The 14832-nt window shown below is 42.7% G+C and overlaps 1 protein-coding gene and 1 long non-coding RNA gene across 2 annotated transcripts; one reads left to right on the forward strand and one right to left on the reverse strand.

Moving 5' to 3' along the window:
• Positions 1–66: 66 nt before the first annotated feature.
• On the forward strand, positions 67–8717 carry LOC138975666 (DNA oxidative demethylase ALKBH2-like). Its single transcript, XM_070348401.1, has 3 exons — positions 67–223; positions 3917–4059; positions 5508–8717. The coding sequence occupies exons 1-3, from the start codon at positions 188–190 to the stop codon at positions 5833–5835; spliced, it is 507 nt and encodes a 168-aa protein (XP_070204502.1). The 5' UTR covers positions 67–187; the 3' UTR covers positions 5836–8717.
• Positions 8718–8773: 56 nt separating this feature from the next.
• Positions 8774–9184, reverse strand: LOC138975667 (uncharacterized). The gene is made up of 2 exons (XR_011458707.1): positions 9068–9184; positions 8774–8824 (listed from the first exon to the last, which is right to left on the reverse strand). It is a non-coding gene; the product is annotated as an uncharacterized lncRNA (long non-coding RNA).
• Between the last annotated feature and the right edge of the window lie 5648 nt (positions 9185–14832).

Here is a 14832-nt window from a genome sequence, read left to right on the forward strand (position 1 = left end):
AGCTGGTTCAGCGAAAGACCCAACTACTCTCGATAAAGTTGACTCACCACTTACATGGCACAAAATTCGTGCGCAAAATCTGGACTTGGATTATGTCAGGCTGTATAAAAGGAGCGAAGCAGACGACATATTGCGGGCGTTGGAAGAAACGGTCACATACAACACGGGCCAGCAAGCACAAGTGTTGATGTTCGGCAAATGGGTGGACATTCCTCGCAAGCAGGTAAAACTTAGAACTTGGTAGAAACAACTAGTAGTTTAGTGGCACCATGACAACAGAACCCTTTTAACAATCTTAGGAAATCAGGTCTAGAGATGATATGAAAAAAAATAAGGGTCTTAAAAAACTTAAAAGTATGATGTCAAGAAGGGGTTCCACAGTATTATTAGATGTTATTTGATCGAATGCTCTTGAAAACTGGAGACATTCTTGCAAATTTGTATGAACTTGCAGCTGCTATTAAATTGGTGTACGGGGTGTGCAGTTTCAAAGATCGAGCTATGAAAATCTTTTACATGCTGATTGTTCTGTTCTCATTTATTTTATCAGCTTCAAAATGTTTGTGCAAGCTAGATGAGGGTGCATCATATGTATTATGAACGGGTTGGATTATACTCTATTGTTTTGCTTCATAATTATTTAAATAGTGTTCACCATGCACGAGCCAAGAAGCTTAGCTGAACGCAACACTCAATATGTTTTTGGTTGCAATATTAATAATGATTACTGAACATTTATTGCGAAATGATCAAGTTTTTGCACAATTCAAATGCGGATAGTCAAACTTTGCAAGGCTTGCATGTGCACATATGTAGCCATTATAATTCTCAAAAGTCAGAATTGATTAGCCTACAGCTTTTGCAAAACCATTTTCTAACTTGACACATGCAGGTAGTTGGCCTTTTCTTCAATTTATTGGGAATGACACAATGTGGAACATGAAGTGTTAAAATGTAAAAAAACACACACACAAAAACAGAAAAAAATCTGCGTCATCCGTTTTCCTTTATTTTTCCTGAAACATTATCCCATCTGTGCAACTCCATGCTGTACAATTGTATACTCACAATCATCTTCCCTGAAACGTGATCAAAAGTAATTTCAAAGAGTATTAATTTCTGAGCGTGTTTGAGCATGTCATTGTATGCATGTTGTCAAATAATGGCAGTGCAATGGAAGCCGCTTTTAAGACGTTCACAAATTGGAAAACAAGTCTTAAATAAAAAGCAAAAGAAATCTTCAGATACATTGACAGACTAGAGGAATACCCGCTTCGCCGGGTAGCCGGCTTCGCCGGGATGAAATACTTAGAGCCGTACGCCGGCTTTGCCGGGTCCGAACAATGGACCCGCCAAGCTTAGGTCCCTCCCAGATTCGTGGAATGGGAACAGCACGAAAATGATTCAGTAGCCATAATGCCATTCCTGACCATATCGAGTCCCATCCTTGTCGACGAATGTAACCGTGTTAATCACCTTTGGAGGCGAACTCCACTCAAACAGGATTGAGCAATTTAGAGCTTATCTGTAAGCCCTTTTGAACTGTTATGGCTTTTCAAAGGAAGGCCAGTACATACAAATACACAAAAGCCGCCAGACCACATCACAAACAGAACTGAACAATCCCCAGGTGTTGCTCACATAGAGAGACACACACACACACACAAACACACACAAACACAGAGAAGCCGTATCTATAGAGAGATAGATGACAGTGTATTTTTCGCGTGGTTATAAATTGATTCGACCTTTGCACTTTTACAGTGAGGATAATTTACGGGTCCAATTTACATTCTGGACACTGCGGTGACCTTCTTAAAATAGTAACAGAACGCCGGGAATATCCGAAGATGCCCCACTCATACTATAGTGCACCATACGAAGGAAGGGAGGTAAACGCTGAAAACCTGGAGAAGATAAGGAAGAGTTACTTATAATGGTGAAATGAACACAAAAACCAAAATCGGTTCAGCGCTGCGCGCTGAGAGCACGTGTTGAAATATCTCATCGATGATATTGTGTCCGGGGTGTAGCTGAATACGGTGTCCAAATTTGAAAAAGATCCACCGAGAACTTTGGCTTTGGTGTGTCGGTATGGGGGCCCGGGTAGCTGAGGTGGAACCAAAATAGCTGAGGTGGAACCAAAATCGGTTCAGCGCTGCGCGCTGAGAGCACGTGTTGAAATATCGACCAGGTTGTGTCCTGTCCCGGGTCTACCTGAATATGCCCACCAAATTTGAAGCAGATCCATCGAGAACTTTGGCCGTGCATCGCGAACTTACACACAGACACACACACAGACACACAGACACAAGTCGTATAGATATAGATATACATATATATATATGTATCGATTGGAGATTGGATTTCCCTTCTTTGAGTCATGTGACGTCAGAGGCCGACAAAACTTTATAATTTGGCTTTTCAGGTTGACCGAAACTTCAAAGGAACTAAAAAAAAAAAAACGTCATGTGTTTGATTGCATGTGTGTGTGCTGTTCAATGTCAAAACAACAACAAAGTGAGTACATGACGTGTGTTTTGTAGTTCCTTTGAAGTTTCGGTCAACCTGAAACGCCCAAATATGAAGCTTATGTGTTTGATTGCATACATGTGGATTGCATGCATGTGTGTGTGTGCTCGTTCAATCGTCAAAACAACAACAAAGTCATAAGTACCTGAAAGGAATTCGATCGATACATAAATGTTATTTGCGTGTTTGACCAAAATATGACATTTTACACAGATCTCGACAGTCATTGTTCACCTCGACCGCTAGCGCGCTAGCGCGGTCTCGGAGAACAATGACTGTCTCGATCTGTGTAAAATGTCATATTTTGGTCAAACACGCAAATAACGTATAATATATAGAAGTTATGGACAGAAATCTGAACAAGTCGCGTAAGGCGAAAATACAATATTTAGTCAAGTAGCTGTCGAACTCACAGAATGAAACTGAACGCAATGCCATTTTTCAGCAAGACCGTATACTCGTAGCATCGTCAGTCCACCGCTCATGGCAAAGGCAGTGAAATTGACAAGAAGAGCGGGGTAGTAGTTGCGCTAAGAAGGATAGCACGTTTTTCTGTACCTCTCTTTGTTTTAACTTTCTGAGCGTGTTTTTAATCCAAACATATCATATCTATATGTTTTTGGAATCAGGAACCGACAAGGAATAAGATGAAAGTGTTTTTAAATTGATTTGGACAATTTAATTTTGATAATAATTTTTATATATTTAATTTTCAGAGCTTGTTTTTAATCCGAATATAACATATTTATATGTTTTTGGAATCAGCAAATGATGGAGAATAAGATAAACGTAAATTTGGATCGTTTTATAAATTTTTATTTTTTTTTACAATTTTCAGATTTTTAATGACCAAAGTCATTAATTAATTTTTAAGCCACCAAGCTGAAATGCAATACCGAAGTCCGGGCTTCGTCGAAGATTACTTGACCAAAATTTCAACCAATTTGGTTGAAAAATGAGGGCGTGACAGTGCCGCCTCAACTTTCACGAAAAGCCGGATATGACGTCATCAAAGACATTTATCAAAAAAATGAAAAAAACGTTCGGGGATTTCATACCCAGGAACTCTCTTGTCAAATTTCATAAAGATCGGTCCAGTAGTTTAGTCTGAATCGCTCTACACACACACACAGACACACACACACGCACACACACACGCACGCACATACACCACGACCCTCGTTTCGATTCCCCCTCGATGTTAAAATATTTAGTCAAAACTTGACTAAATATAAAAAGCAAGGTCTTAAAAAGGGGGAATTCTTAACTTGGGGGTCTTAAAAAGATTTAACTGTATACTTTTACTGTGCCTGACTGCATGTGCAGCATGGCACGTTAAGTTTAACCTTAAGCTGTGACGTTTTTTTCATGTCTCTGTTTTCAGTCAGCGTATGGAGAGCCGGGATTGTCATACACCTTCTCAGGTAACACCGTGCCTGCTCGACCATGGATTCCGTCACTGACCTGTATCAGGGATCGCATCTCAGCGCTCTCTGGCTTTGACTTCAACTTTGTCTTGGTCAACAGGTAAAAAATCGCTTTTATTGTTATTGCTGTTTTAGGTTTTATCTTTTACATTTTGATGAAACCTGGCCTCATTTGATGTTGAATTTCTTGTTTGTATAGTAGGCTCAAGCTATTCAAAGATTTTGTACCAAGGCTTAGGTGTGGAAAAAAACCTTATTTTATTTAAAATTCTTGACTGTTCAATTTTGTAAGATCTATTTAAATTGTACCTTGAACAGAAAATTAAATCCAACGCAAAAAAACAAAAAGAAAGAATAAAAAAAAAGAGGAAACCTCAAAAAGTAAAAATAAAATGTTCTCTTACGTTTTATACATTGAATGCAAATACATGTACCACAACACATTGTTTTTATATCATTTGTCTGGTCTAGGGTTAAATGTTAGCATAGTTTGTGATTTTATTGAGCTACTGACTTGTAATACGTTTTATACATGTACCACAACACATTGTTTTTATATCATTTGTCTGGTCTAGGGTTAAATGTTAGCATAGTTTGTGATTTTATTGAGCTACTGACCTGTGATTAGTTAGCATAGTTTGTGATTTTATTGAGCTACTGACCTGTAATTAGTTAGCATAGTTTGTGATTGTATTGAGCTACAGTACTTACCTAGCTGTAATTAGATGTAGCACTAAAACGTCGAATGCTTACATCTGACACTGCACAAGAGGTGAAAGTTTATGAAAGCTTTTTGGGGGGCGGGGAGATAGCTGAGTTGGTAGCTGCACTGGCTTGAAACTCTTTTGTCTCTATCAGCATTGGTTATACCTCCCACGTTCGGCAAGCGAGTCAATTTTGATCAGACTCTCCCAGGTGTACATGTCTGAACAACCCTCGGTGCACGAATTATATCTTCTTCTTCTGCGTTCGTGGGCTGAAACTCCCACGTGTTTTTGCACGAGTGGATTTTCACGTGTATGACCGTTTTTACCTCGCCATTTAGGCAGCCATACGCCGCTTTAGGAGGAAGCATGCTGGGTATTTTCGTGTTTCTATAACCCACCGAACTCTGACATGGATTACAGGATCTTTTCCGTGCGCACTTGGTCTTGTGCTTGCGTGTGCACACGAAGGGGGATAAGCCAAAAGCAGGTGTGAACATAAAATGACCCGGGAGATTGGAAAAATCTCCACACTTAACCCACCAGGCGGCCGCGGCCGGGATTCGAACTCACAACCTTCCGATTAAGAGGCCGACGTCTTACCACCCCGCCACAACGCCTGTCGCACGAATTATATCAGAAAGACCCCAAATTCACAGAGAAAGTCTCAGGGCTTGAAAAATCGAATGCATGTGGGCAGAACAAAATATTGGGTGACGCCATAGGGTTGTATTGCAGATTTCTTTCTTCAGTGAAAAAGCAGCCTGAATTTCCATGAGGGTAATTAACCTCACAGGACTATATTATTACCTTATTCTTATCATTCATGTGTGATTTTAAACAGGTATAAAGATGGCTGTGACTACATGGGGGAGCACAAAGATGATGAAAAAGACTTGGCCGACGGTCACCCCATCGCTTCCCTTTCCCTCGGCCAACCAAGAGACTTCTACTTCAAGCATCAGGACTCGCGGGGCAAGAAGGCAACAAGAAAAATGGACACGGTCAAACTGGTGTTGGAACACGGAGGCCTACTGCTTATGAACCCTCCAACGAACCGGTTCTGGTACCACGCCTTGCCGAAACGCACGCGACTGAGTGACGTTCGCATCAACCTGACTTTCCGAAAAATGAACCCTGCCATGTGCAAACCTGTGAAGAAGGGTATTTAGAAGATAGTTTATACCAACTCAAACATTTTGAATAGGCAGAAATCTAAAATGTAAAGACCACCATGCCTTGCCAAAGCGCAAGCGACTGCCATGGGTGACATTCGCATCAACCTGACCTGATGAAAAATGAACCCTGCCATATGTGCAAACCTGTGAATTAAGAAGGGTAATTCGAAGATAGTTTATACAAACTCAACATTTTGAATAGGCAGAAATCTATAACGGAAAGACTAATGTTCCAAAACAAAAGAAAGGTTATGTTGATGGAATGTTTAATTTATAATGTCTTTGAAGAGGAAAAATAGGATGCACATACAGAAGTGATGGTGAATCGTACTATAACCTGTTTTAGATAGGCGAGCATGAGATTTTATTGTCACTTCGTAGTTTTCTAGATTGATCCCCCATAGTTTTCTGTGTGTTTGTCGATATCTGTCTTCCATGGCCCTTAATTCACCTGTATTTGACTGTACCCTGGATTTCTCCCCCACCATGGTAAGGTCCCTTGGAGCCGGCTACACGTGCCGGGGCTGTTTTCGCCGAGTGCTCCGCTATCTGTGTTTCTCTTCTCTTGAAGTCTGATTTCTGTCTGATTTGGTCCGTTCACCTGTATGTCATGTCTCAAAGCTCTCCCGATTGATCACCTGCAGTTTTCTGCTCTAGTCTTGTGTCTGATTTCTGTCTTCCATGGCCCTTTCACCTGTATTTGACTGTACCCTGGATTTCTCCCCCACCATGGTTAAGGCCCCTTGGAGCCGGCTACACGTGCCGGGGCTGTTTTCGCCGAGTGCTCCGCTATCTGTGTTTCTCTTCTCTTGAAGTCTGATTTCTGTCTGATTTGGTCCGTTCACCTGTATGTCATGTCTCAAAGCTCTCCCGATTGATCACCTGCAGTTTTCTGCTCTAGTCTTGTGTCTGATTTCTGTCTTCCATGGCCCTTTCACCTGTATTTGACTGTACCCTGGATTTCTCCCCCACAATGGTTAAGGCCCCTTGGAGCCGGCTACACGTGCCGGGGCTGTTTTCGCCGAGTGCTCCGCTATCTGTGTTTCTCTTCTCTTGAAGTCTGATTTCTGTCTGATTTGGTCCGTTCACCTGTATGTCATGTCTCAAAGCTCTCCCGATTGATCACCTGCAGTTTTCTGCTCTAGTCTTGTGTCTGATTTCTGTCTTCCATGGCCCTTTCACCTGTATTTGACTGTACCCTGGATTTCTCCCCCACCATGGTTAAGGCCCCTTGGAGCCGGCTACACGTGCCGGGGCTGTTTTCGCCGAGTGCTCCGCTATCTGTGTTTCTCTTCTCTTGAAGTCTGATTTCTGTCTGATTTGGTCCGTTCACCTGTATGTCATGTCTCAAAGCTCTCCCGATTGATCACCTGCAGTTTTCTGCTCTAGTCTTGTGTCTGATTTCTGTCTTCCATGGCCCTTTCACCTGTATTTGACTGTACCCTGGATTTCTCCCCCACCATGGTTAAGGCCCCTTGGAGCCGGCTACACGTGCCGGGGCTGTTTTCGCCGAGTGCTCCGCTATCTGTATTTCTATTCTCTTGACTCTGATTTCTGTCTGATTTGGTCCGTTCACCTGTATGTAATATATCTCGAAGTTCTCCCGATTGACGGACTGAAATTGTCTGCTCAACTTTCTGTGAAAAAAAAAGAAAAAAAAACCCCAAAAACAAGCCACTTACGTGGGGCCCCTTGGAGCCGGCTACACGTGCCGGGGCTGTTTTCGCCGAGTGCTCCGCTATCTGTGTTTCTCTTCTCTTGAAGTCTGATTTCTGTCTGATTTGGTCCGTTCACCTGTATGTCATGTCTCAAAGCTCTCCCGATTGATCACCTGCAGTTTTCTGCTCTAGTCTTGTGTCTGATTTCTGTCTTCCATGGCCCTTTCACCTGTATTTGACTGTACCCTGGATTTCTCCCCCACCATGGTTAAGGCCCCTTGGAGCCGGCTACACGTGCCGGGGCTGTTTTCGCCGAGTGCTCCGCTATCTGTATTTCTATTCTCTTGACTCTGATTTCTGTCTGATTTGGTCCGTTCACCTGTATGTAATATATCTCGAAGTTCTCCCGATTGACAGACTGAAATTGTCTGCTCAACTTTCTGTGAAAAAAAAAAAAACCCCAAAAAACCAAGCCACTTACGTGGGGCCCCTTGGAGCCGGCTACACGTGCCGGGGCTGTTTTTGCCGAGTGCTCCGCTATCTGTGTTTCTCTTCTCTTGAAGTCTGATTTCTGTCTGATTTGGTCCGTTCACCTGTATGTCATGTCTCAAAGCTCTCCCGATTGATCACCTGCAGTTTTCTGCTCTAGTCTTGTGTCTGATTTCTGTCTTCCATGGCCCTTTCACCTGTATTTGACTGTACCCTGGATTTCTCCCCCACCATGGTTAAGGCCCCTTGGAGCCGGCTACTCGTGCCGGGGCTGTTTTCGCCGAGTGCTCCGCTATCTGTGTTTCTCTTCTCTTGAAGTCTGATTTCTGTCTGATTTGGTCCGTTCACCTGTATGTCATGTCTCAAAGCTCTCCCGATTGATCACCTGCAGTTTTCTGCTCTAGTCTTGTGTCTGATTTCTGTCTTCCATGGCCCTTTCACCTGTATTTGACTGTACCCTGGATTTCTCCCCCACCATGGTTAAGGCCCCTTGGAGCCGGCTACACGTGCCGGGGCTGTTTTTGCCGAGTGCTCCGCTATCTGTGTTTCTCTTCTCTTGAAGTCTGATTTCTGTCTGATTTGGTCCGTTCACCTGTATGTCATGTCTCAAAGCTCTCCCGATTGATCACCTGCAGTTTTCTGCTCTAGTCTTGTGTCTGATTTCTGTCTTCCATGGCCCTTTCACCTGTATTTGACTGTACCCTGGATTTCTCCCCCACCATGGTTAAGGCCCCTTGGAGCCGGCTACTCGTGCCGGGGCTGTTTTCGCCGAGTGCTCCGCTATCTGTGTTTCTCTTCTCTTGAAGTCTGATTTCTGTCTGATTTGGTCCGTTCACCTGTATGTCATGTCTCAAAGCTCTCCCGATTGATCACCTGCAGTTTTCTGCTCTAGTCTTGTGTCTGATTTCTGTCTTTCATGGCCCTTTCACCTGTATTTGACTGTACCCTGGATTTCTCCCCCACCATGGTTAAGGCCCCTTGGAGCCGGCTACACGTGCCGGGGCTGTTTTCGCCGAGTGCTCCGCTATCTGTATTTCTATTCTCTTGACTCTGATTTCTGTCTGATTTGGTCCGTTCACCTGTATGTAATATATCTCGAAGTTCTCCCGATTGACAGACTGAAATTGTCTGCTCAACTTTCTGTGAAAAAAAAAAAACCCCAAAAAACCAAGCCACTTACGTGGGGCCCCTTGGAGCCGGCTACACGTGCCGGGGCTGTTTTTGCCGAGTGCTCCGCTATCTGTGTTTCTCTTCTCTTGAAGTCTGATTTCTGTCTGATTTGGTCCGTTCACCTGTATGTCATGTCTCAAAGCTCTCCCGATTGATCACCTGCAGTTTTCTGCTCTAGTCTTGTGTCTGATTTCTGTCTTCCATGGCCCTTTCACCTGTATTTGACTGTACCCTGGATTTCTCCCCCACCATGGTTAAGGCCCCTTGGAGCCGGCTACTCGTGCCGGGGCTGTTTTCGCCGAGTGCTCCGCTATCTGTGTTTCTCTTCTCTTGAAGTCTGATTTCTGTCTGATTTGGTCCGTTCACCTGTATGTCATGTCTCAAAGCTCTCCCGATTGATCACCTGCAGTTTTCTGCTCTAGTCTTGTGTCTGATTTCTGTCTTCCATGGCCCTTTCACCTGTATTTGACTGTACCCTGGATTTCTCCCCCACCATGGTTAAGGCCCCTTGGAGCCGGCTACACGTGCCGGGGCTGTTTTCGCCGAGTGCTCCGCTATCTGTGTTTCTCTTCTCTTGAAGTCTGATTTCTGTCTGATTTGGTCCGTTCACCTGTATGTCATGTCTCAAAGCTCTCCCGATTGATCACCTGCAGTTTTCTGCTCAACTCTAATGTCTGATTTCTGTCTTGTTCCAAGGCCCTTTGACCTGTATTTGTCTTTTCAAACGCCTACCTACCGGGGGTCACAAATCACAAGTAGGGCCCCATGGAGCCGGCTACACGTGCCGGGGCTGTTTTCGCAGAGTGCTCCGCTATCTGTGTTTCTCTTCTTTCTAGTCTGATTTCTGTCTGATTTGGTCCGTTCACCTGTATGTCATTTCCCAAAGCTCACCTTAGTATAGACTGAACTGAATCTGATTGTGAAAACCTCCAGCGGCCCCCCTTGGAGCCGGCTACACGTGCCGGGGCTGTTTTTACTGAGTGCTCCGCTATATATCTGTGTTTCTCTTCCTTTGAGTCTGATTTCTGTCTGCTTTGGTCCAATCACCTGTATTTAATTCTTCAAAGCTGTTGTTATTCTACTTTAATTTTCATATGAATTTACGCAGCTTTTTGTTGTGTTTGTTGACAACATCTGTTGAGATTTTGAAGTGTGAAGATGAAAACTTACAAAGAAGGAGAAAAATGATATTGCCTGATAATGACCTTGAGAGGTTGTGAGGGCATTGTAAGTTAAGCTGATTACCAATTGGTTTAAAGTCTTACAAGGGTAAATCTTACTTGTAAATCTTCTGTTACTGGTAAATCTTTGCAGAAAATGAATACATGTACTTTTTTTTAAGCTGTTGTCTGTTTTCCTGAAAAGGACCATGGACGTGGCAAATGTAACACATAAATCAGTACTTCAGTGAAACGAATTTGGTCATTATAAAAGTTTCTGTTTTCACTTGTTTTCTTGTTATGGAAACAATTCCAACAGTTTGACAGAAACAAATATTCAGAAGATTTCTGAAACTGTGAATTGAACAGAATGCACCTGTGGTCTTTTTGACAATTTATTACCTTCAGCAGTTGACAGTGCATTCAAACCACAGTGGGTAACACATTTCTTAGCTGACACAGACCTGGAAAACAAGAGGCACAAGCAAAATAATATTTATGGCACATAATTCTTTCCATTGCCGAGCATCATTGGGTGCCTGTGATACAGTGGTACATGTGACATGAGGCCTCTGTGATAACAGGACATCTTTCTATAAAGGACACTGTCTATTGTCCCTGTGTCCATTTTCTTGACCAAAATGTTGTAACTAGTCAACAGTAGTGGGATGTGATGGACATAATTGTAGTTGTGATTCAAAGGTGAAAACTTGATGTTGACCGATTGTACGTTTGAGCATGCAAGTACCGTACTTTGTTGTCTGGACAAAAGTGAGACAACTCACACGCACAAATTTCAGACAGGTGTCTGTGTGAAATAAATAAAAGGGAAAACAATCTTCACTATCTTGATTTTCCAGTGTGTGTGTGTGAGGGTGTGTGTGTGGGTATGTGTGTGTGTGTTAGGGAAAGAGGGAGACTAATTAGAACAAAAGTGACAAAAACGTTAAGAAGCTGGTTAAAGTGTTGTTGATCAATACAATGCACATTCTTGTCTTACAGTTCATGTACACATACGCACGCGCACACACATGCATTTCCCCCTCCCCCCCCCCCACACACACACACACACATACACCAATGCATCATATAGTACCCATGAGTCTTCATATATCACATACGGACGGTAGTAAGTTTGATCAGATCTGGCCATTTCCTCGAGATAAAAAAATTGAGTACGGTGGGACCCCTACCCCCACTCACACGGACATACACACACACACACACACACACACACGCACACACACTCACACACACGCGCACGCACACACACAAACACACACACACTAACATGACATTGACACTCGCACAAAACCCACCTCCCCAACCATCTACTAACCCCCTTCTCTCTCGGACTGATGTTTATAATAGCTTCAAAGTCATCTCCATTTTGAAGATCCACCCCCTCTTTTTAGACCTGATTTTTGTAAGGTTTTGGTGGTCTTAAGGGAGGTACCGCTGTACCTCTCGCTCTGGTTTCTTATGCAACCACATAGGTAGAGGGGAACAACTCCTGCAATTCAAATATTAATAACTGCTGTTTGCAGTTGTCTCCCTTGCCATACTCCTTTCCAAGTCACGTAAGGCGAAAATACAACATTATTTAGTCAAGCTGTCGAGTTTTTTCAAAAAAATAATGAAGAATAAGATGACATTGTTTTTGGATCGTTTTGTAAAAAGATAATGTTAAATTTCAGATTTTAATGACCAAACTAATAAATTAATTTGTAAGTCTCCAAGCTGAATTGCAATACTAAAGTCTGGCCTTTGTCGAAGATTGCTTGGCCAAAATGTCAATCAATTTTTATTGAAAAACGAGGGTGTGACAGTGCCGCCTCAACTTTTACAAAAAGCCAGATATGACGTCATCAAAGACATTTATTGAAAAAATGAAAAATATATCTGGGGATATTATTCCCAGGAACTCTCATGTTAAGTTTCAGGAAGATTGGTCCAGTAGTTTACTCTGAATAGCTCTACACACACACACACACACACACACACACACACACACACACACACACACACACACATACATACACCACGACCCTCATTTCGATTCCCCTCTATGTTAAAACATTTAGTCAAAACTTTGGGGGCCCGGGTAGCTCAGGTGGTAGAGCACTGGACTTGTGATCGAAAGGTCGGACACGGGTCAACTTTATGTGCAGACCCAGAGACGGTATCCATCTCCCACCCCCGTGTCACCACAATGGCACGTTAAAGATAAGTGCAGATGGCTGATACCACCTAAACACGCATACATCAAAACCGTGAGGGCGTAAAAACTCGAATCGTATAAACCAATTCATGTCCAATATAGGCAATTAAGACCTGACGGACAATAAGCCCCTTAAAATTTACTTACTTGACTAAATGTAAAAAGAGCTGTGTAGCCAATTGTTTGTGTATCCAGTTCAGATGATATTTTGCATTTAGTCAAGTTTTGACTAAATGTTTTAACATAGACCACACCGTCGACCCTTCCTCGACAATCTGATCCACCTAAAAAGTGAAAAATGTGGTGGGTTGCTCCCATGAAAAAACCCATCAGCATGATTTGCAAACAAAGTACAGAAGAAGATGCACAGTTTTGACTTGCAAGTGGTACAACAGTCACTACCATTTATTGCCCTTTACGTCTGTGCGGCTGCTGATTTCGCTCTAACTTTCGGGAAAAAAGGAAATGTCTTACTTTTCTGGCCAATATCTTCTTGGTTATTTATTAATTCATCCTAATTATTATATACGTTGAAAAAAGTGCAGCCTGCGTCCTCTTTTTATACGTCGACTTATAGGGGTCTGTTTCCAATGACAGGACCATAAATTAGGCAGGTCGGGTACTTTGAATTTTTATTTTTCATTATAGTATTATTGTATGCACTTCCAAGTCCATCCCGTCTCCACCGGGCTAATTTAAATTTAAAAAAAAAAAAATGAAGTGATGGGGTTCCAGGGTGAGAGAGGGCTCTAAATCACAACACACCACACCGGTCATCCCGATGGCCTGATGCACTTGACTGGACAGCTCAATTCATTAGGTTGTGACTCTTTTTCACTCCACAATGATGCCGCTGTCTGTAGTGCTGTTTGCAACCATGGGGAGAAGTCACTCTTTCAGAAGTCAAGAGTGTTACCGCGTGTGAAGTTCTCACATCTGCATTTTCCTCCATCATACCAGGGACACGAGGGATGTCGTTTGTAATCTGTAATCTGCAATCAACAAATTGACGAATATTTTTTTTTCAAATGCCAAAATGTTTTGGGTTTTTTTCTCGTTTTTTCCCCCTGTATGTGAGACTGAGGAAAGGTGAAACGCCCGGAACTCAAGTTTTTTCAAATCGCCGAAATCCGACTTTGCTGTCATTGCGCGGCAGATCCGCTTAACTTGAAAAAAAACCATTATTTTTTTATTATTTTTTTTTTATTTAGGAAGAAAGGTAAGTAATGCAAATTGCAAGGACTGCCTAAAACTACCAACATTTTTCAAAACTTTTATGGAAATTTCGGCAGTTGAGCCGAAATAAGAATCTAGCAATGTACCCGTTTACGGAGGGCAAGTGTGTTTCTTCATAATTATATGATGCATCTGCATCTACCTCAATACAACTCAAACCGGATGGTTTACTGGCAGAAACTATTGCATAATTATTGATATTCCATCATTGTCAGATCTTGTACACTGTATCTCAAGCAATAGATCATCCGATCCGAGTCGTGAACAAAATAATGATCTTGGATTAAAGGTCCATAGATCAATTCACTGAGCCCTTTTGGGTCTATGGAGCACTTTACAGACACAGACACAGACACAAAGACACACACAGACAGACACACACACACACACACACACACACACACACACACACACACACACACACACACACACACACACACACACATGTGCGCACTTTCGCACACATACACAAACGCACGCCGCACGCACACACGTACAAACACACTCACGCACGCACGCACGAACACAACACACACACACACACACACAAACACACACACACACACACACACACACACACACACGCACCTAAAGTGTGGATGGTTACCTAAGAGGCGGCACTGGGTGTAGTGCCTTTCTAGTGCACTTGCACTACAACAGCACTGGGTGCAGTACTCGCTCCGGCATCGAAGAATTTTGCACTAAAAAATGCACAAAATTTGACCTATTTCGTCGCCTATAGAGGACGGAAAGAATGTCATTTTGAACATTGTTATGACATTCTTTCCGTCAAAAAAGTCAATTTAACGGTGTCAATTTAACCATAAGGCAACCATCCACACGTGTGGACGGAAAGAATGTCATTTTGAACATTGTTATGACATTCTTTCCGTCAAAAAAGTCAATTTAACGGTGTTAAATGAAGCGACCATCCACACAATTAGGTTGCCATCCAGAGTTTAGGTTGCCATCCACGTGTGGATGGTTGCCTTATGGTGATTTAGGCAACCAAACCTGTGGAAACATGGGTACACACACCCTCACACACACACACACA

The sequence above is a fragment of the Littorina saxatilis genome, linkage group LG9, assembly GCF_037325665.1.
Source record: "Littorina saxatilis isolate snail1 linkage group LG9, US_GU_Lsax_2.0, whole genome shotgun sequence".
Classification (NCBI taxonomy): Eukaryota; Metazoa; Mollusca; class Gastropoda; order Littorinimorpha; family Littorinidae; genus Littorina; species Littorina saxatilis.

Excerpts from the sequence above, each read along its gene's own strand:
- LOC138975666 (XM_070348401.1), top strand. The coding sequence starts at position 188 with ATGTTCGGCAAATGGGTGGACATTCCTCGCAAGCAG. Across the intron at positions 224-3,916 it reads TGGACATTCCTCGCAAGCAG|TCAGCGTATGGAGAGCCGGG; the intron begins GTAAAACTTAGA and ends CTCTGTTTTCAG. Across the intron at positions 4,060-5,507 it reads AACTTTGTCTTGGTCAACAG|GTATAAAGATGGCTGTGACT; the intron begins GTAAAAAATCGC and ends GATTTTAAACAG.